General features: G+C 36.9%; 1 protein-coding gene across 1 annotated transcript; it reads right to left on the bottom strand.

The window, feature by feature from the left end:
• Positions 1 to 2,187: 2,187 nt before the first annotated feature.
• LOC145606769 (glyoxysomal fatty acid beta-oxidation multifunctional protein MFP-a-like) lies at positions 2,188 to 13,846 on the bottom strand. The gene is made up of 18 exons (XM_081662597.1): positions 13,530 to 13,846; positions 11,111 to 11,182; positions 10,956 to 11,021; positions 10,804 to 10,860; positions 10,638 to 10,705; positions 10,449 to 10,530; positions 9,337 to 9,392; positions 8,932 to 9,234; positions 8,757 to 8,843; positions 5,700 to 5,874; positions 5,487 to 5,608; positions 5,224 to 5,387; positions 4,821 to 5,075; positions 4,584 to 4,705; positions 4,369 to 4,490; positions 3,527 to 3,675; positions 3,212 to 3,350; positions 2,188 to 2,668 (listed from the first exon to the last, which is right to left on the bottom strand). The coding sequence occupies exons 1-18, from the start codon at positions 13,618 to 13,620 to the stop codon at positions 2,630 to 2,632; spliced, it is 2,169 nt and encodes a 722-aa protein (XP_081518723.1). The 5' UTR covers positions 13,621 to 13,846; the 3' UTR covers positions 2,188 to 2,629.
• Between the last annotated feature and the right edge of the window lie 7,895 nt (positions 13,847 to 21,741).

The raw sequence follows: 21,741 nt of genomic DNA on the forward strand, positions 1-21,741 counted from the left end.
GGGCTGGGTTCGTGGGTATAGGGTTCTCGGTGGTGGTGGTCTGGGTTTGGGGTTAAGGTGGTGTCGTGGTGGTGGTGAGATCTGGGTTCGTGGGTTTTGGGTATAGGGTTGTTGGTGGTGGTGGTCTGGGTTTGGGGGTTAGGGTGGTGTCGTGGGGGATCGTGGGTGAGGTCGCCGGCGCAGACCGACTCTTTTAGCGCCGGCCGCCGGCAGGTGGGAGGGGGAGGGGTGGGTGGCAGTTTAGGGGAGGGGGTGGCAATGGGGTGGTTGGGTTTTTTCTTTTTCTTTTTTAATATTTTTTTTTTAATTTTATTTTTTTAATAAACTTAACGGAAATCCTAGCGGATTCCGTTAAGTGGTAGTTGCTTTTAACAAAATCTGATTTTGGTGGTAGAAAAGTAAAATTTTTAAAAAAATTGGTACCGAATCTGAAGAGAGGCGTTTTTAGTGGTAGCAAATGTCAAAAAATCCTAATTGAAAGCTAGTTTTGCTTATCAAATTCACTAGTGTAATAAAATATGCAAACCTAGACTCTAGGCATTTATCTTTTCCATTTTCTAATATGATTTGTAGTTCATAATTTTAAGTGGATGTCATTTTCTAATATCAGCTTGTTTTGAATACCACTGTGCTAATGGATGCTGTTGCTAAGCTCGATGATCCCCAATGCGAGTTGTTGCTTCTTAGTGTGTGTACTAGAGTTTCAAAACTCTACTTTGCGCGCTATGCGCACTTGTCCTCCCCGTCTTTTTGAAACGGCACAAATTTCTTTTCACGTGGTCCTTCGGTTCGGGCTTCTTTGGAGCGTATTGTAACTGCTTTAGGGCCTAGTTTTGGTGATTGACAATGGCGACTTGCCACCTTACCTTTTACTTATGGTGGTTTGGGTGTCTATTCGGTGGGTGATGTTCGGCACTATGATTTCCTTGCGTCGCGTCTATGCAGTCTTCTGGTCTTCAGGATTCGCTTCTTCGCAATTTAGGTATTGTTGGTCCGGGACCAGTCTTAGATGGTGCTCTTAGTCTTTTTAACAGGACTGTGGAGACTGACCTTATGAGTAACCCGAGTGATATCGCTGCCCCCAAACTCGTGAAATAACTGGCAGATACTCCCTGTGGTTTTTTTATATGCATCACTTTGACCGGCACATTTGCCGAGACGTTACTTTGACCATTAATATCTTTAATTGTGCGTTAGTAAAAATTGTAACAAAATTATATTATGAAACTAGACATTATGACAAATCTAATGATATATTATATAATAACATTTATTTATTTTTTCGAGGTGAATAAATTAAGTCAACCATGGTATGTGAACAGTGCAATTGTCAAAGTGATGTATATAAAAAAAAACGGAGGGAATATAGATTTTACGAAGGTCACTGCACCGGATTCCACTTTCTCATTATCTCCGCGTCAGGTTGCATAATGGAAGTCCCAACAGGGGGATATGATCACACTTCGACCTGGTTATGGACGGTCCCGATATCGAGTTTGGGTCAGAATATGAATGGTAAGACTTACCGTTGTGTTCTTTGCTACCGTTTGGGTGTTCCTTTGTTCTCCACTTCAACACCGTATTCTGCTTGCTCAAGGGATTTTGATGGGGATATTTATGGGATCATGCAGTGTCTTGTGCTGGAATGGTAGGTATTAAACATCGGCACAACGTTGTTAGTGACACCCTTGTTGATATTTGTTTTCGGTCTGAGAGCTCTGCTCGAAGGGAGGTTAACGTTGGTTTGATTGGAGGAAACGACGGGGCTCTACGATCAGCAGATGTGATGCTTTATTCCTGGGATAGATTCCTTGATGTATGTGTTGATTTGACGGGGTATCACCTTTGACACAATCGAGGTTGTCTGACTTCGATCCTGGTCGTGTTGTGTCGGTGGCGGCTCAGCGGAAGCGGGACAAGTATGGGGCGCGTTGCAGGGCTATTGGCCATGGTTTTCTTCCATTCTCCTTTTCTTTGTTGGGGGAATTAGTAAAAGATGCTATTGAATTGCTGAAGCGGGTTTAGGCATTCGCTAAGACTTAGGATATTGGTGCTCGTGCAGCTCATCACATCTTCAGCAGAATTGGGTTCGTTATAGCTAGAGGAGTGGGGGCCCAGATTGTATCTCGACTCTTCACCAATTTCTTGTAAATTGATTGACTTTGTAGGTTATTTTTATAACAAAAATACAATAATAACAATAATAATAATAAAGTGGATAAAATTATCTTATTTACAACCGCTAATAATAATTTTCATCTTAAGTACACCGACACAACAATTGAGCACAAAGAGTCCAACTTCATGACTTCTATCTGAAACTACAATATTTGAAATGCATTGTTAACCAAGTCATATGCTTCTTACAAAGTTTAAATATAATGACTTAATTAGATATCTAATATATTAAGTTTTATAAAGCATATAATAACAACTTTTGTATCATAAGGACTCTTTAGCGTCACAATCTTGATTTATATGCTTCTCTAGCTAATTCCCATTCCCGGAAAACCTCCGAAAAGATTATTATCTTGTTTCTTAATGGTCCAAACAACCTTATGTATGGATGCTGAAGTGCGGTATGCCAAACAGAGAGAATCCAATCAGCAATGTCCAAATTTGTTCTTCCTTACATCCGCGATTTAGCTTGTTCCATTGGTCCAGAACTCTACAAAAAATAACAACAGCAGAATATGTTATCACCCATTAATTATAAACTAGTCTCTTAAAAAAAAGATTCCATAAATTATTCACAGCAGCAGGACTGCAGGAGTGTATAACAGTATAACAAATTAGAAGATATTACCAAAAACGGAAAGAGTGTAACATCTCAGCTCAATTGACAAAGAACTTTACATGTCACAACTAAAATCAAAAGAAAGGTAGTATATACTTGTATTACAGTACTTTTTTTCAGATGCATTACTTTCAATAAATGGAACTTTAAATTTAGATGCATCAATTTCTATTTTAGTTGATAATTATCTCTATCTTTCTCATATCACATGGGGCCCCTACATTTTTTTTTCTCTCCCTGCTCTTAAAAATGCCTAGGAGTCTGTAAATTCAAAAGTGATGCATCTAAACAACGGAGGAAGTACTTCGAACAATAGATATGTGCAAACCACCATCAAACAGTTACAAAACAGCACATCACCAATTTGCAATTAAAGAAGGAATTACTTGGTGCAGAAAATGAGAAGTTTCTTACCAGTGGAGCCCCCTTGGCTGCCTTCTCAGCCATGTAGGCACAAGGCTTGAAGAATCCTCCGTATTGTTTAGACCATTCCTCCAGCCTAGAATAAATGTACTTAGATCCCAGCATGTCGGCCCAGAACAAGATTCCACCTCTGAAGTCATTAAACATGATATTAGTTCCATTTTCCCAAGTCTCTCAAACATTTTAGCGAATCAAACTTCATCACTTAAAAACATTTCATTTTAGTATAGATATACTCAAAATGCATACAGAATCAAACTTTAGAACTTATAAACATTTCATTTTTATGAAAACTAAAGACAAGACCTGTAAGGAGGAAACCCCATGCCCATGACACCAGCAATATCCAGATCTGACGCTTTCACTGCAATTCCTTCTGCCAGGACTCGGCAAGCTTCATTGACCACAGGGAAAAAGATCATCTCTATTATGTCCTTCTCAGGTAAGTTCGCTATCTGTAATCAGAGTTCAGTGAGAGAGGGTATATAAATTGGCTTAGTAATTTGTAACTCAGTGAAAGACAGAAATAAATGGCATTCAATAATAACAGGGAAAGCATCAAATAGTCAACAGCAAAATTATGTAGCTATTTTTTTAACAAAACATGCCAATGACGAAAAATATCCAAAAGCCCAGGAGCCTGCTCAGATCTCCAGGCTGTGACATCGAGAATATTAAACAATGTGCCACCTGAAGCATTTTTCAAGGAAATATCTCTTGGCACATTCTTGGCCCAGTATAGCAGCTAAATGAATTTACTCTGTCAACAAACTTTTTTGTTTACATAACAATCAATGATTCTTGTTCTTCCGAATAGGTTGCCAGTCAATCAATAAATATTAGCTTTAAATTTCATACACTTGTGAAATTCAAAGTTGATACCGATTGACTGACAGTAGCAACCTAATTGGACGAGCATGCAGTCATGCATAGAGAAGATGCAAAGACAATGATGGAAAGCACAACATACATATCACTTAAATTACATGAATTACTTCTTTTATAATTCAATATACATCTATACACAAGTTTACTTAAATATTTCTACCAAAAAAGTGGAATTACAAAGAGAGGGAAACACGCAAGAAATATACCAAACATTCATAGTTAGTAATTCAGATGGTAAAAAAAAATCACAAAATTCAAACCTTAGGATCAACACTAATCCCAGAAATTTCCCTTGCTTTCTCAATATATTTCTTTAATTCGGGATCTGGGCTAGCCTTGCGCTTATCATCGTACAGATAAAAGCCTTTACGAGTTGATTCACCTGAGAGAGAGGTAACAAAAGAATCCAAGCCATTCAGCATACATGAGATCAATATCCAATAATGGAAATTTTCTATATTGAAGACTCTGCTACCTGCTCTTTTATCTTCTTGCATAAGAGGGATAATCATAGATTTGTAAGTTCTGTCAGGGAAATGCTCAATGTATTGCATGGCAGTTGCAACGCCTACTCCAAACCCAACAAGGTCAACCAATCTGTAATTAAGTGTAAAAGATCAATTTTTTAAAACAATAGAAATCACATAATGATGGCCAGTTGAGAAAACAGAAAGAAAAAAAAAAAGGTGCAAAGGGTTTTACGCTATTTTACCTAAATGGACCCATTGGCATTCCAAACTTTGTAATTGCTCTGTCAATCTTATATAAATCTGTGCCATGCTCAACAAGTAGCATAGCTGCTTGTGTATAGGGGAAGAACATTCTATTGACAGCAAACCCCGTACAGTTTCCAACAATGACGGGTGTCTTCTTTATCTTTTTTCCAAGATCTAGCACATCAACTATTACTTGGGGAGAAGTCTTTTGAGTACGGACAATCTCCAATAGGGGCATGATATGAGCAGGACTGCAATTCAAGCATTATCAAAATTATCATGTATTTAAATTAAAAATGAAGGTAAAGATGAGGGGTAAAAGGCACATCAAGAGTGTCCACCAAGTACAGCCAAGAATGATCTTATAAAAGATAGAGGGCAAGAATGCATAATAATCACCTAAAGAAATGAGCTCCAACAATTCGATCTTGGGACCGAGTCTTTTCACCGATAAGGTTAAGATCAATAGTAGAGGTATTACTTGCAAGTATGCAATGCGGAGGACAATAATTCTCTAGATCAGCAAAAATTTGTTGCTTCAAGGAAACGTTCTCAATGACAGCCTGTAAGAAGATGAATTTGGTTCCAAACATTTAAATAATATTTAATTCAACCAAGAATTTACTACACCTATCTGCAGAACAGAAAAAAGCCCACCCAACCTCTATGACAATATCCACATCTCTGAAGTTGTCATAGTTCAGAGATCCTTGAATAAGTGACATGGTCTTTCCAAACTTCTCCTCGGTCATTTTCCCTTTCTTGACCCGGCTTTGCAAGTTGGCTAAATAAAAAAAATGTGTTATTCCAAGAAAAAAGTTCCAACAATCAGAACAAATCAAACTCAATATGTTATTCTAGGATCCAGGGTATACCTTTCACTCTGCCAATACCCGCTTCTAAAAGCTTATCGTTCACTTCTTTTAATACAACAGGATAGCCACTTAGAATCAATGCTGTAGCTATTCCAGAACCCATCAGACCACCACCAATAACAGCAACCTTTTTTATGCGTCTTGGTGAAAGACCCAAGTCAGTCACACCAGGGACCTGTTTTGGGATTCAGAAATACTTGGTAAACCCAATCACAGCAAGGAAGATGCATAATCAAGCAGATATTACAACTCACTTATAGTACCCGGAAATCCGAAACCTTAAACCCCCCCCCCCCCCCCCCCCCCGGGATTTTGCATGCACAAACATAGAGACGTAGATTATTTATTTCCAACTTAGGTTTCAAGTGAATCATGCCATCGTGAGGTTTGAGAAGCTACATACTCCAACATAAGAATTGGAACCAGTTACATGAATATATTGTGTAGCTGGCTAGCTGTTTAAAAATGATTTTCTTCCTATGTTATAAGTGACATTTATGTCACTTTTAAGAGTTCTTTTGGTGTCATTTGCTTGTTATTTTTCCAATAATTTCCCTCATTTTAACCCTTATTTCACTTAGTGTCTTATTCTCGTCTTTTGTCTCTTAATTTGAGTATTTTGGTAGTTTTTAATTAATAATTAATAAATTCTCCTTCTCTCATTTTCTTATTTAATTTAGTTGGCTAAAGCTAATGAGCGCCCCCGGGCGTTAAATAAGAGAATTAAAAGTGGAATATTAGAGTAAAACTAACATTAATTACACCGAACGACGCGTGATTTTGTCATGCATTCCTAACTTAATACTATTTCAACCAATATAATTATTCCTTATCTAACGCCCCAGGGCGCTCGTTAGCAAGATCCAATTTAGTTAAGCATTTTATTTTACCTCGTTTTTATTTTATTCTTGATTCTCCCTCATGTTTGGTTTTGTTTGTAGGAGTGTTCGGGTCAAAGCACATATTTCAAGGCCAATTGGATAGGATTGAAATTTCGTGTCCAAATCAAGTAAATGCCAACAAATCTGCTGCTGGTCACCTCAACCTTATCCATCACCACACCAATTTTATTAACCTACACCACACTAACCACTCACTGCTATGAACTGGGTATTGAACAGACAGGAAAATAATAAAACATAGAAAAGAATGATAAAGCTTGGATCTTGATTGATATTCAACTGACGGCTACAATGGAGAAAGATGCTACCTTGGAGGCTACTCTACTATTCTACTGCTATGTATTATTACTTCACTCAACATGAGAAAAACACTGTTACATTGCTCTTCCTATTTATACCAAGCTCTACCCTGATCCCAATGCCCTAATCATTCTCACTTTTGTCCTGTTCTGTGACCGAATGACAGCAAATCATATTTGTTTGTCTTTTGTTACTGCGTTGGCTGCTGGCCTTGATTTTTGTTCTGTTGCTTGTTCCTCCTCTCTTATACTCGAACAACAGTTGGCTGAGTTGGTTCAACCGGATTCATAGCACTCACCAACACTATATAGGCGTGGTCGAGAGTTTGACCACTGCCTTGAGTGTGCGGGAGTGACCTAGGTTGTTAAGACATTTTCTCCATACTTTTGGCTTAATCATTTGGATTATTCATAGTTGTTTGTTTGCGATTGATTAGTGCTATTGTAATAGTGTATTTGGGTACTTCTTGGTGATTTGGATGTGCTCATTGAGCTGTGCTTAATGCTTGCTTTCACTGGCTAATTGAATGCATGATCTAATTGCTACTATTTTTAGTTTCTTGGAAAAGAACTAATTAGGTAGATGTGAGCTTCCTTGAGTTGATGACGAGCCCTTGGCCGGGATTGGGTGCTTGATTGTGTAGTGTGCTTGGAAGAAACCTAGATGGTTAGGCAATACCCTCCTCTAATTGACTGAGAATGCCCATGTTTATTGTTATGTTTGTGTTTGTCTCGTTATTTCCTTGATCCCCTTTCCCTAGTGACTTTACTTATTGTGTTATCTTCTTTTTAGGCATTCTATTTGCTAGTTTATAGATTGTAGTTGGCTATAAACACAAAAACCAAACAAAAAAAAAACACCCTCGATAAGCAAATTTGACTTTAGTTAATTCTTTTCACCTACTTCCTTGTGGATACAATCCCTACTCCACTATACTACTCTTTAGTGTGAAGGTTAGGGTATAATTTGACTAAGTTCCCAGACCCACGACACCTAGGGATCCGATCACTGTGTCAGTCTCACTCTCCACCAACTTAAGAAACACACTACTCTAGGCATTATATATGGCTGATGACAAATAATTCAAACCTTTATTGGTGGATGAGCATGATAAATTATAAATTATAATTGCTGTTTTCTATGACGGTTTACAAAATGTGTGAGAAACTTCACTCAACCAAAACTACCTACATTCTACTCTTGACACCTAGCTAGGCAAACTTTTTATACTTACTAAATGTGTGAGTAAAATCACTCAATCAAAACTACCTACATTCTACTCTTGACAGCCTAGTCAGGCTAACTTTTAATACCCCATAAAATATATAAAGATACCACAAGCCAACATAATAACTTCCATTTGACGGCTACGTTCTCCTACTCAGGTTTGAGTCACAAAAAGGTAGAAATTATGAACTGTTACTCATCAACTCTAATCACAGTTCACATAAATACATGAAACTCAAATATATTGTATATCTCGTAAGTGTAGGCCTGTAGGGTGGGCCATATGGCCCTTATGAAATGCAACCTGGGACAGTATTGTTATTTATGGCCTGTTGGATGATATAAAATTCTGTTTGTTTAATGTGTGTTTAGCTAGAGTTGAAAACCTTGATTTAAATTCAGGGTTGGTTTGGACTGAAGCATCAGATATTTGGAAACTAAAATATTATCACATCTTCCATGTTTGTGAGGCCAATTTATCCTCCCCGTACTATCTTTTCGTTATCAAGTCTTTAAGTTTTTAGAAAAGAACAGAGGTGAAGACTAATACAAACAAGAAGAAAAAAAATAGGAACATAAGCAAAATTCACTTGGTGATTAGTGACAAAAAAAAAAAAAAAATATGAACCTTTGATGTTCCTCGTTGAGCAAAAAAAATGTGGACCAAACTCTTGCAAGTGTCAGAACGGAGAAGTTCTTCAAAAGCATCAGCTTCCTGCCAGAGATTAATGTTAAAAATATTGTCTCAGTACAACAAATGTGCATAGAAAACCTGGAGGAATGATCAATGAGGATATACAAACCTTCCACAAGCCAGCACGAGGTCCAGAAGCTATGCCTTCTTCAATAACATCTATACAAACCTGAGGGTGCCTGAGGTTTGGAGCCTGCTTTCGGGCCTGTGCCCTAGCAAATTTTAAAATTTCCCTTGCCTCTCCAAGTGGCTCTAACTTGTCTGTCTTATAAAGACTTGAAACCCAAGGTTTTCTACGCTCTACAATTTCAAGGGCCCAGCGACGAGCAGCACTAAGCAATTCGTTGGCTGGGACTACTGCATCAACAAGTCCTAAATCATGGGCTTCTGAACCTCTGACTGCCTTAGAAGTCTGCAGAGATACAATGAATTTTGATTTAAGAAATTGAATGTCTGGTATATTTCAAGTAAACCACATACCAAAGAAAATAATATAATAAAATAAATCAATTACCAGCATCATTTCAAGAGCTTTAGAGAGTCCGACTAAACGAGGAAGACGCTGGGTCCCTGAGATCATTGAGATAATATTCATACTAATATAAAGAAGCACAAAGTATCAAAATCTAAAGCATAAATTTTGGACCAATTTGCCCATCATTCAAGAATACTAGAGCCAGATATATTGTTACATTGATCTAATATCACATTCAGCATGAGGATTTGCATTTGCAAGTTTAAATGACATATATATAAACATGCCATCATATTGTTTTTGACATAATTACTTTAAAGACCGTTTCATTATAATGCCAGTTATTGTTTCGGGCACACTAATGTAATTGAAAAAATCAGAAGTACCCCAAGTTTTTTACAAAGTTTGAGAGAAAATAGAAAAAGACAAAACCACCAGGTGGCTCCATTTTGCACCAAATATGTTGCCCAAATCTCTATCAGCCACCCTGCATTCCCCTGTTGCCGCCACTGACAATCCACAGGTTGTCAGTAGACCCTAAGTTAAACTCATCAGGGTCCACTTGCTAGTGAAGAACACCTATGTTACATCAACTCTTCATTACGTGTTCCGTACCCATGTCGGACACTTAATTTGACAAAGTGACAAACTTAATGCATACTCAGACATTTCACTTATCTTAAACCACATAACTGCAGAACAATAAGTGAAAAAAAAAGGGAAAACGTGCATTCAGGAATAGGCTTCTCTCTCTCTCTGTCTCTCTCTCTCTCTCTCTAGTACACTGCATCACAGTCCCATATTCCCTTGTCTCTAGTGTACCACATAAGCAATTTAGCAGCTTGGTTACGATTGTTGTGCTGCATATTTGCTGGTGCGTTCAAATATGGAGAATATTAAATGATTTATCTAGTTGTATCTATATCTGTAGATATGTATGTACAATGCAATCTTTTTCGAGATGCTAACAATTAAATGCACAAAACAATTAGTCATGAACATTAAATTATTTCAGCATTGGATAGATATGAGCACATTATGGCATTGTATAGTATAAAAAATGGAAGGGGCAGTGGTTTCAGCTTGGTCTTCAAGTATGAGTATCTAGAACAAAACATACCATTTCGCAAGCAATAATGGAGATAATTTACCTCCAAATCCAGGAATTATTCCAAGCTGAAGTTCAGGCAAACCCAGTTGTGCATTAGAGGTGGATATCCGAGCATGGCAAGCCTGTAAAAAATGCAAAACTAGTGAGCTCTCGCAAGGCAACATAACAAACATGTGCACAATAGTATTTCTAATAATCATCATACAAGAGGTAAAATTGTGTCTCATACCATAGCAACCTCTAGACCTCCACCTAAGGCTAAGCCGTCAATAGCAGCAACTGAAGGTTTCTTTGCAGCTGTTCACCACCAAAAAAAATTCAATACATAAATAAAATTACCCCAGATTGTTTCAAGCTGAATTTGGTCCTAAAATAAATAAAAACTATGAGTAAACCTTCCACTATGTCAGTGAGAACCTCCACTGCCACATAACCACGCTTTGGTGATTCAGCTGTCAACATTTACGAATTCAGTTAAAAGAGCTAATTATTAATATAGGTAACAAATCTCAGATCCTTCAACATCAGCATGAAATATATGACATACTCTTTCCCTTTTGGATTCCACCAAAAGCAGTGATATCAAAACCACCAGAAAATTTTCCCTTAGCACCTGCCACAGAAAAGAAATTAAAATTTTGTACATTGTGTCAGAACTCCAACAACTAATTTGTGAAATGAAGAGTGGCATTATGGCTCTACCTGTAACAACAATTGCCTTGACATCATTTCTTCTTAATGCCTCATCAAAGCTCGCTCTCAAGCTTTGTAACACTGTCAAGTGATGATATCACAATAAGAAAATAATGTGTAAGTACTTAAATCAAAATATTGATAAGTTCTTTAGAGAGCTCAACCACAAAATTACTGCCTCAGAAACAGCAATTCAACAAGACCAATCGGGATGCCAGAATAACAAATAATTGAGTCTTAAGCATATTACTACAGATAAACATATAGGAAAAATTTATCAAAACGCAACCTCTTTGTGAACAGTCTGTTCTGGAAACCACTCCAATTGAAAAAAAAAATCAATTAAATCACCCCCAACTTTTACTTTATTTTCACACAACCACCCAAGACTTCAACCTTAAATAAAGCCTTTCTTTAATCAAACAACCCTTGAACAGAGTTTTCTCTCAAACAACCACCCCTATGATATCATCATAGTTGATAAACAAAAAAATTAGGTAATGTTGGTTGTTTTTATAACAAATTCCTCCCACCGTCCTTTTTGTTCAACAACTCTCAGTATATAAAACATAACATAGTCATGTTGGGTTATATTTGATTTGCCTCAATGAATATTATATTGTTAGATAACATATATTTTACACTAATGTGTAACTAAAGATATTAATGGTCAGCAACATGGAAGATGTGATAACTTAAATCCTTGAGTTGAAGTTCATGCATATCATTACTTTGTCGTACTAATCAACATCAATGTCCAGTGTCCAGATTATGCATTGCTTCAGTGTTAATGGCATACTGCAATTAACAACATCAATGTAGCATGTCGAAATCTTGTGTCAATGCTATCATATAACATTACAAACCTAGCATTAAAACTTGGAAATAAGCCAGTCACCCAATCATCCCATATTCAATAGCAAAAAGCCAGTCACCCACATCATCGCAAGCTAACTTCACCAAATAAAAAACCATTAGCTCAGCCTCCAGCTCTTTTCTAGGCTGCTACAGTACAAGCCTAATAACACATCACCAAGTAACAGAGTAAACGATAACAGCAGGTGTTAGAATACATGCACATATGACAATTTCTTTCATTCTCAATGGATAATACTAACTTGCTTATTCTTTCATCATTGTCCAAAGCCCACAGGATCCTAACCAATCTTTCAGTTTATATATGTCGCCCCCATATATGCATGAGAAATTTTTCAGTAAAGCTCATATTGTTTTGATAGAAAACATTTTCCAGGAAAACGATTTTCTAATTTTGCATTGTTTGGTTAGTAAAGGGTAAAACAAATTTCCTAAAGGGGGAAACTAGTTCTCCCAAGAATCGAAAACATTTATCACTTAAAATGAAGCTATGCCACATTTTCCTCCATACTATTTACATCCATTTCCTCTCCTCTCATACATCTTCTTTCCACACCCATTTTCCTCTTCCTTTATAAGTATTATTGTAAGGAAACAAATAACAAAGAACCATTTTCAAATTGGTGTATGCCCTTGAAATTTTTTTTTTTAATGAAGAATCATTTTCCTATCAAAACAAACAAAACCTAAAGATCTTTGTTTGGTACCCAGCATAAACATGACAATGTTGAAAATAGTTCAAGGTCTCAAACTCTCAGCCATGTTTTCCACCATTATATAGTAGGAACAATCCTTATACATGGCCTAATACTTCTCTAAAATTTCCAACCGCTAAATGCCGTACAAAAAATTACAATGGGAAACTTAGGAATTAAATTTGATCAACGGATATACTCGGTTATGATAACAATTTGCTAAACTACTTTAGCCTTATAATCACCAAGATCGAATTTTTTTTTTTTTTTTTTTAGATTCACTACGAATTGAATGCCTATAATTTTCAACAAAATGTATACCCTCTTTATGCTACTTCTTCTATTTTGCATCTCTATAATTTTACCAATAATAACTTTAGCGGGCATATTCATAAAATTTTCATAAAAATTGATACCTTGAAAATTTATATTAAAATGAACCTAACAAGATTCCACACGCCTCCAAAAAAAAAAAAAAAAAAAAAAAAGATTGCACACGCCTATATTGTTTCACGTTTATAATTAATTAAAGAAAGTTTAAACGGATTATGTAAATAGTACCTAAAATCACACAATACAACTTTTTTTTTTTTAAAAAAAAAAAAGTAAAAATCGTATAAGACCATTTCATTAATTCCTCTTTTAAACACACTCCAATTCAATCACTTAAACCCTAACAATCACAAAAGCTTAATAAAAAATAATAATAAAAAAAAAAAAAAAAAAAAAAACACATATGAACACAAAATAAATCAGGCCATCAAAATCAATCAAATTTCACAACATCCACACACTTCAAAAACATCCAAAAAAATCAAATTACAACGAAGATCCGAGGAGAAAGAAAGAAAGAATACCATCAAGAGAAAGAGAATTAACAGGAGGATTGATGATGGTGATTACAGCAACACCATCAGCTCCAACTTCCATTGTTGTTCTACCCTTCATGATTTTCCTTCACACAATTTTCTCTCTCCTCAAAAATCTTTCAGTCACGTCTAATTGAAGAGTTTAATGAGATGAGATTAATGGAGTTAGTTGAGAATTCAGATGTGTGTTTTAATGGAGATGTCGTGTGCGGAAATGCAAAAATGACGCTGCGTTTTTATATGATAACAAAATATCTTTATTTGGTAAAATTATTTCGGAAAATCGATTTTTAGAATATAAAGAAATTTAAAATTAGTATTTTATTATCTGATTTGATGATGAATTCGGTTGTAACTTGTAATATATTGGTCATAATTTATTAGCAAGCCACGTAAGTTGGGAAATAGTAGTACATGTTAATCTGATGATTTCATCATTACGCTTTTCAAAGCAGTTTGGTGATAAGCTTGATCCAAGGCACTAAGGTAGTATAATAAATTAACAAGAGACAACGATGTTCATTTATGCAAAGGATAAGATTTTTTTCAATAGTTTACTAAGAAAAGCATACAATAAATCGGAAAAACAACTGATTAACAAATGGAAAAATTAAAAGTATATGGTATAGGCTTCATAATGAATAAAAAATTAATTAAACTTATTAAAATCATGGTAATTTTGAAAACTGACAACAGAAAAGTGGAAACCCTTTATCTTGTAGCTTGTTTTTGGTTTGAAAATAAAAAATAATGTCAAACAAGCATTGAGGGTTCGGTTGACATTACTATGGTTTTTTTTTTTTGGTTTTTTGTTTTTTTAAAATCATATGATATATGTCATATAATAAATCAAAAATTAGTCAAACTTTATAAAATCATGAAAATTTTGAAAACTGAAAAGTGGAAACACATTTTTCTTGTTTCTTGTTTTTGGTTTTTGTTTTAAAAAATATTGAAAACTAAAAACAGAAAACAATGCCAAACAGTCTACAAGCGGAAGTGGTAAGCTCATGAGCACAAGAAGCGGAACCCGTGGAACCTTCATAATTTGACAGATCAGAAGATGAAGGATTTTGGAATGAGTCCCCTAGAGGACCCAAATAACCTTAATTTCCATTGAAACATAGTTACAACAGCCTCACAATCAGTATGGATTAGAAGGCGCTAGAAACCTCGGCTCTGTTTGTGGCGACACACAAGGGAAAAATACAAGTCATCAATTCAGCCTGCAAAGCAGAGTTGGCCCAACAAATCTGGGCTCCTCCTCCAACAACACAATACTTGCACTAGAGTCTCTAAGATTCCAGGCACATATCAATTAGATTCAAATCTTTTCCACAAAGAAATATAGAAAGAAAAGACAACAAGGAATCCAGGTGGAAAGAGATATGCGTAAAACGACCAACCAGATACGAGCTTTGGCTCTCCTGGAAAGCCAACCAAAAGCATGGTCAAAAAGATAATATGGGGAGAAAAGTCCATCACGAAAATGTAAATCATTCCAAGACAGTCAAATGGTCAACAACATCCTAAGAAAGAAATCCAAAGCAAACTAGTCTTTGGATGAAGCAAACCAAGATATCAACTCCACAAACCAAACCTAAAAAGAGGGAAGAAGCCCAAGGTCTAGAGGAAGAACCAGCAGACCACAAACCAAAATACGAAGAACTAAAGGGCAGTGTCAAAAGAGATGAGCCACAATTTTCAAGAACGATTCTAGGATTTATAGATAGGGCGGGCCATACAAAATATACAGTAATAGAAAATTTTATAAGATAAAAACATAGGTAAAATAACTGATATACAAAAAAAATATATACAAATATGCTTGTTGTAGGTCTAAAACCCACTACCTATTGCACCAACATAGATACTAAAAACCAACTCATCTAAGTATATTTTGTGAAACAATTGATAATAATTAATTATATAACTAAAATTTCAGGGCATAGGGGGGGCCACGGCTTTGGTAGGCCCGCCACTAGATCCGTCATTGACAGTTTTAGTGGCATGTACTAGTTACAAAAGGCACAAGAAGGATTTATAGGAATATCCTTGGCTTGAAGGGAAGCAACAATTGATGAAAATGGTGTCCTTCGAACAAGTGTATTATTTCGATAGAGGATTCGGGATTATTAGAAAGCTAATCTTTTAGTGAGGTCAAGTGATCAGAATGACTAGCTGGAGGCCGCTTCCGATTAGTAATATTAATGTATAATAAATATTACAGCTTAATCTTGAATGAACCCTTCGGGGCGTACCCAAGCAATTAAACGATCCGTAATGATGAATTAATCCGAAGAATTAAGTGAGTCAACAGAGTTATTATGAATAAAGACGTCGGATTCCGAGCTTAGAGTGTCGAAATCGAGCGTCGTAAGTCGAGTCGATTCATAAAATCGAGAAGACGAGAAAATAAGTCAAATGAAGTCATTAGACCTAGCCTCGGATAAGCCGGGCCAATCGAGGACTAGGCCGCACTAGCTAACATGGCTGCTAGCCATGGACTACCCTCAACAGTAGGCCCAACAGCCACGCATATGTGCTGGCCGGGGATAGATGCTGGTCGAGCTAGCTAGCTAGCAGCGAGGCCATGCGAGCTTACTTGCTGGGCAAGCTAGCATCATTATTATGAGCCCACAAGCATGCGAGCAGGCCGATGCTAGCAGTGCTAGCACCAGTATGCAAATACGCAAGAGAGCCTGACACCAGCCCGCTAGCTCGCGTGGACTTGCGGCATGCTAGCTAGCCTAGCCGATGGGCCAAGAATGCAACATGGCATGCCTTAAGGCCTAAGGCTTGGGGTGTGCCATGCTCATGTGGTTAGTCATCCCTTGTTTAACCAAGTGTACCATGCACATGGGGTTGATGTGTTTATGCTTGCCCTCCTAGGATGGGTTTGTGGTCCTTACCTACTCCCTCTCACATGTTGACACTTATCATTTGACTATTGCATAGCTAATTTAATTTTATTTGGAATTAAATTAATAGCTTACTGTAGGCGTCGTTCGAAGTGCGCCTACGTTAAGTGTGTGTGAATATGCTTGGCACTCATAGGAAGTGGGAATTGACATATACGATAGGGACAACGATTAGGGACAAGGAAAATAGGGAGCCGCCAAGAATTTTGTAAGGAAATTGTAAACCGTTCACGGATCATAAAAGGCAACCACAAATAAAGGGACAACGAAAGGCAACAACTATTGACCCGTGAAGGTTACACCCCATTCATAATCCATGAGATTACTAACTCCATATGGTTCGGAACCACGAAAGGAGGATTGGGGATGATGGTACACTACTAAAATTCGGTCAAATTGCGACCGTTTTTTTACGACCGTCATTTAAACGGTCGCAAAATATAATATTTGCGACCGTTTTAAAGGCGGTCGTAGATTTGCGACCGTTTTTAAGGCGGTCGCAAATTTGCGACTGTTTTTAGGCTATTTAACAGTCGCAATGATATTTAAATTTTTTTTAAAAATAATATAGATGTTAAAAATAATTTTAAATTAAAAACAATTCTGTTGCGACTGCCAAAAACGGTCGCAAATTGCGACAATTACGATCGTTATAGAAACGGTCGCAATTTGCAACCATTTGCGACCGTTTAAGGCGGTCGCAACAGGGTTAATATTTTTTTCTTAAAAAATGGTATAAAAGGAGTACTAAACTAACCCTAGGCTCCCAAACCCCAACCCACACGCCGCTCATCTCATCCCTCTTCTTTCATTTCTCTCTCCCCTCTCTTTCTACTCTATACTTCATCAAATTCTTCCATGGCTCCATCTCCTTCTCTTTCCTACTCCTCTTTCTTTCCTCTTTCCTTCCTCCTTCTCTTTCGTTTCTCATAATTTCTTCTCACTTCTCTATTTGCATCTTACGCCTCTCCATTTTAGTTCTCTTTTTTTTCTTCATTATTTCCAGATCTAACGTTTTGGTGTTCGTATTTTTATCAACAAACAAGATATTGTGTTCGGATTTTCTTCAAAAAACAACTTATGGTTTTCATGGTTAAATTCGACCTTAAAAATTCTAGATCTTGAATTTTTATGGTCGAATTCGACCAAATAAACCCATAGAGGAAGAAATTTTGGGAAAAGTATGTTGATTTTTTCTGAAATATTTGTTTATCGTTGTTTATTTTCTATTTTTGTGGTTTAGTTTCGTTGTTTTTAATTCGTTTTATGTGATTTTTGTTCGAGTTTTTGTTGAATTTCGTTGATCTTAATTTTTTTGTTGAATTCGTTCGAATTTCATTAAAATTGTTCATATTTTGTTTGAATTTCGTTGATTTTGGGTTTGATTTTGGGTTTGATTTTCAGTTTTCGTTGACGTTTGAATTTTGTTGATGTTGTTCGAATGTTGTTGATTTTGGTTTTTGTTGATTTTGTTTGAAATTTGTATAATTTATTCTTGTTGATTTTTTTCTTAAATTTTCGTTAGTTTACTTAGATTTAATAAATTTTTTGGTGTTTGATAAATCTGTGGGATATTTTGTGGTTAAGGGTTTTTTTGGGTAGGTGGTGGACGGCGGCGGTGGTGTTGGTGGGTGGAGGTCACTTGATTGGGAACTGGCGGTGGTGGTGGTAGGTGGAGTTTGCTTGGGTGGGAATGGTGGTGAGGCTGCTGCCTGAGAGTACAGGCAGTGCTCGATTTTTTTTTTTATTTTTTTAATACTTTTAGCGACCGCCCTTAGCCATCGCAAATACCTGTTTTTGCAACTGCTGCTCTACCGGTCGCAATCTTTTATATTTGCGACCGTCTTAGTACTTGTCGTTGAAATTAAAAAAAACGGTCGCAATTATTTTGCGACCGTCTGCTGGTCGCAATTTTATTTTTTTGCGACCATGGAAATAACAACCAGCTCTTTACGACCGTTGACGGTCGCAATTGTTTTTTGCGACCGTTTTTGCTATTTTTGCGACCAATTTTGGCGGTCGCAAAAACCTGAATTTTTAGTTGTGGTACGAAGTGAGTCATAGAGTCACATTCGCCCGTATTGGCCTCTACTCGATTCTTATTGTGAAAAACATTCCTGTGATCTCAAAGGCATATAAACAAAATATTTGTTACTTTAGAATAATACTACAAGAGGGGGGTGAATTGTAGTTAAGGGAAATCTTGCTAACTTTTTGCGGAATTAAAGAAACTGAGCTATAGGAACTTTAAAGACAGATAAAGAGATTTTACGTGGAAAACCTCTTGGCCCTAACAAGAGAAAAAACCACGACCACTTGGGATTTTAGGAAAGATTCTTCACTATAATAGGGCAAACAACCTATTACAAGCTAAAGGATCAATCTTCAAGTTCCTCTACGAACTTGAAGTTCCCAGTAGCAAGTCCCTCTACTTGCCACTCTTCTCTTCTCTATTTTCTTCTCTGACTTTCTCTACTAACTTCTCTTAGAGTTCACTCAAACTCCCAATTCCTAATTACAATTCAAATGAACAATACTCTAGTGAAAGTAATTAAGAAAGTTAACTCCTAAGTAGAATGCGACTATTGACTCTTTTTAGAAAACAAGAAAGATAGAAAAATATGATTGAGCAAGGTGAAATTATCCCAAGAATAACTTCGATATTTATAGGAAAACATTGCTTGATGAAAACGCCACAACTCCCATCACTTACGCCACTACTGCTGCACATCAACGCCACTTCTTTCCACCACTTCCAGAGCTTCAAACATGTCCTAAAAACCAGGGCACGTTGAACCTCTTGAAAGCAGTTTGTTCGTAGGTGGTGAAGACTAAATCAATAGTTAGTTGCGCTAGTTTAGGAAGTTAGTTTTTCAAAGATATTTTTCTGAAATAATAAGATATTAATTTTAAGGATAAAATCAGAAAAGATATTTTTGATAGGGGGTAGGATAGGTCGTTAAGCTACTACCGCTAATCAAATTAACTATTTATAAAACCTAGACCTCACACTAAACTAGTTAGTGGTAAGCAAGGGTCGATCCTCTGAGGAAGCTTTCTCATTTAATATCACAATCACCATGCAAGAATAAGAAAGGGGTATATTTTGTTGGAGTTTGGAATGTAAACACTAGAACTATAGACAAACAAGTAAAAAGGGTTATTAAATCAAGGTATAACAACGCTAAAGATTAGGGGGTGTCAAATATGATTAGAAAGAGGTGAATGATGTAAAATATCATGATGAACATGCCAAAGAATACAAGATTCCACTTAAACAATTCATTTTCATGCAATAGTCTAGGCAAACCGATGAAAGAAGTCTAAGCTAATTAGGATCATTATCATGCATCCTATTAGACACATACAAATCAAGAGAATAAAGGAGCACAACACATGAAACTCCATTTTAACAACTCATTCTCATGCAATCATTAAAATAGAGGTGATCTAAATCTAGTTCAAATCATTTTCATGCATTTAAACTAGGAGGCAATCAAATAAATTGCTACAATAATCTCAAGCTATTAAAAATCATGTCTTTCATCAATTTAAGGCATGTAACCAATCCACTATCATCATTCATCCATCATTCAATACATATTTTACACCCCCTTCCCCTAGCTAAAAGATTAGCCTAGAAAAAGGGGACTAGACATGATAACAAAACTAAGTGAAAACACAGGAAACATGAAAGCAAACATGATAAAAAACAATGAAAATACCAAAATATATTGATCCACAAAATAGATAGAAATAAACAACTAGAGTGCAAATAAACAAAGCTAAGAGAAAGGATTAGAGATTACCAAGGAGGCAATAAAAGAAAGATTAAATCTTGCAAAGTTGCTTGATAGATTGAAGAGAATTTGAACCAAAGTTGCATACAAGGAGATAACTTGAGCAATACTACACTTTCTCTCTCTAAGATTAGGTTTAATTGTTTCTAAGATAATGCTAGGTGATCCATTAATCCTCCATACGGCCTATATATATAGGTCCACTCAAAAGAAACAAAGACTCGAATAAAAAAAACTGAAACCCAGCGGTGCGCGCCCGCACATGTATTCTGCACGCCCGCACAACTGCCTTGCGTGCGCCCTCTTCGATCTCTGTGCGCCCGCAGATCTGTGGGTACGGAGAAATTAGACCCATGGATGCGCGCCTTCTCCCAACTACTGCGCGCTCGCGCATGATGAGTGCGCGCCCGCACACATGTCGCACATGCGGCGCGCATAACTCTTTGTTTTAGCTCTGCTTCTGCTGCTATTTCGTGCGGGTTCTCACAGGGCTGCGCGCCCGCAAAGTTCACAGGCACGCACCCGCGCATATGTCGCGCACAAGGCGTACATATCCTTCTGCCTTTGTTCTGCTCCTGAGGCAATCTCGCGCGGGTTCTCACAGGGCTGCGCGGGTTCTCACATGTGAAATGGGAGTGAATTGCTCTTCTTCCAATGCCGAGATTTCTACAAAACGAAAACAAAGAAAACAAGGAGAAAGGCAAACAAAGAAAAGAAGAACAAAAAGGTGAGAAAAAGGGGGCAAACAAGCTACAAGTGGGAGAAAAAGCCCGTAAAATGAGCACTCAATCATGGCATAAATGCCACTCGTCAAATTCCCCCACACGTGCTTCTTGCTTGTCCTCAAGCAAAGAAAACCAAGACAAAATACAACTCAACATAAAAAACACAACATGACAAGGTTTAAGAGAATCAATCAAATACCATGGTGGGAAATGCTCCATTTGAACTCAAATATAGGGACATTTATCAAAGAATACTTACCTTTCTCAATTCAAGAGGGAAAACACGTTTTAAGATGCTCAAGGTTGAAAAAGACAAACCTAAGCTAAGCATAGAGAACCAATTATTTCATCCTCTGCCCTAGCCCCATCCAAGACGGTCCACGTTCTCTCCACTAGCTTCAATTCATCCCCTAGTTGGCTCCTTATGATTCCTCGAGGGAACCGGAAAAAATAATTCTATGTGGAACAATGAGGTTATCCCGACATCTCAACTATGCATAATCTCTCCATAGGGTTGAAATCTATCTCCCTCCACCGTTCTTTGACCACGCCCCTCTAAAGTCCAAGGGTCTTAATTAGGGTTGTAATGTCATGGCTAGAGGTTAAGGTTGGGAGTCAATTTGAAAAATTTGGTGGAAACTCCTAAGTGAAGCATAAGAGTGGCCATCTCTCAATAACAACATAGGAATCGAACCTAATCTCAAATTACAACCTTCAATACAAAATACATGACAATACTACACCTCTTTTCATG

Source organism: Chenopodium album, chromosome 23 (genome assembly GCF_948465745.1).
Source record: "Chenopodium album chromosome 23, dcCheAlbu1.1, whole genome shotgun sequence".
In the NCBI taxonomy this organism is placed as follows: Eukaryota; Viridiplantae; Streptophyta; class Magnoliopsida; order Caryophyllales; family Amaranthaceae; genus Chenopodium; species Chenopodium album.

Bases quoted from the DNA above. Each gene is read 5' to 3' on its own strand.
- LOC145606769 (XM_081662597.1), bottom strand. From the start codon at position 13,620: ATGAAGGGTAGAACAACAATGGAAGTTGGAGCTGATGGTGTTGCTGTA. The intron at 8,844-8,931 runs GTTTGTATATCC...AATCTCTGGCAG, and splicing joins CTCGTGCTGGCTTGTGGAAG to GAAGCTGATGCTTTTGAAGA. The intron at 4,706-4,820 runs GTAAAATAGCGT...ACTTAATTACAG, and splicing joins ATGCCAATGGGTCCATTTAG to ATTGGTTGACCTTGTTGGGT.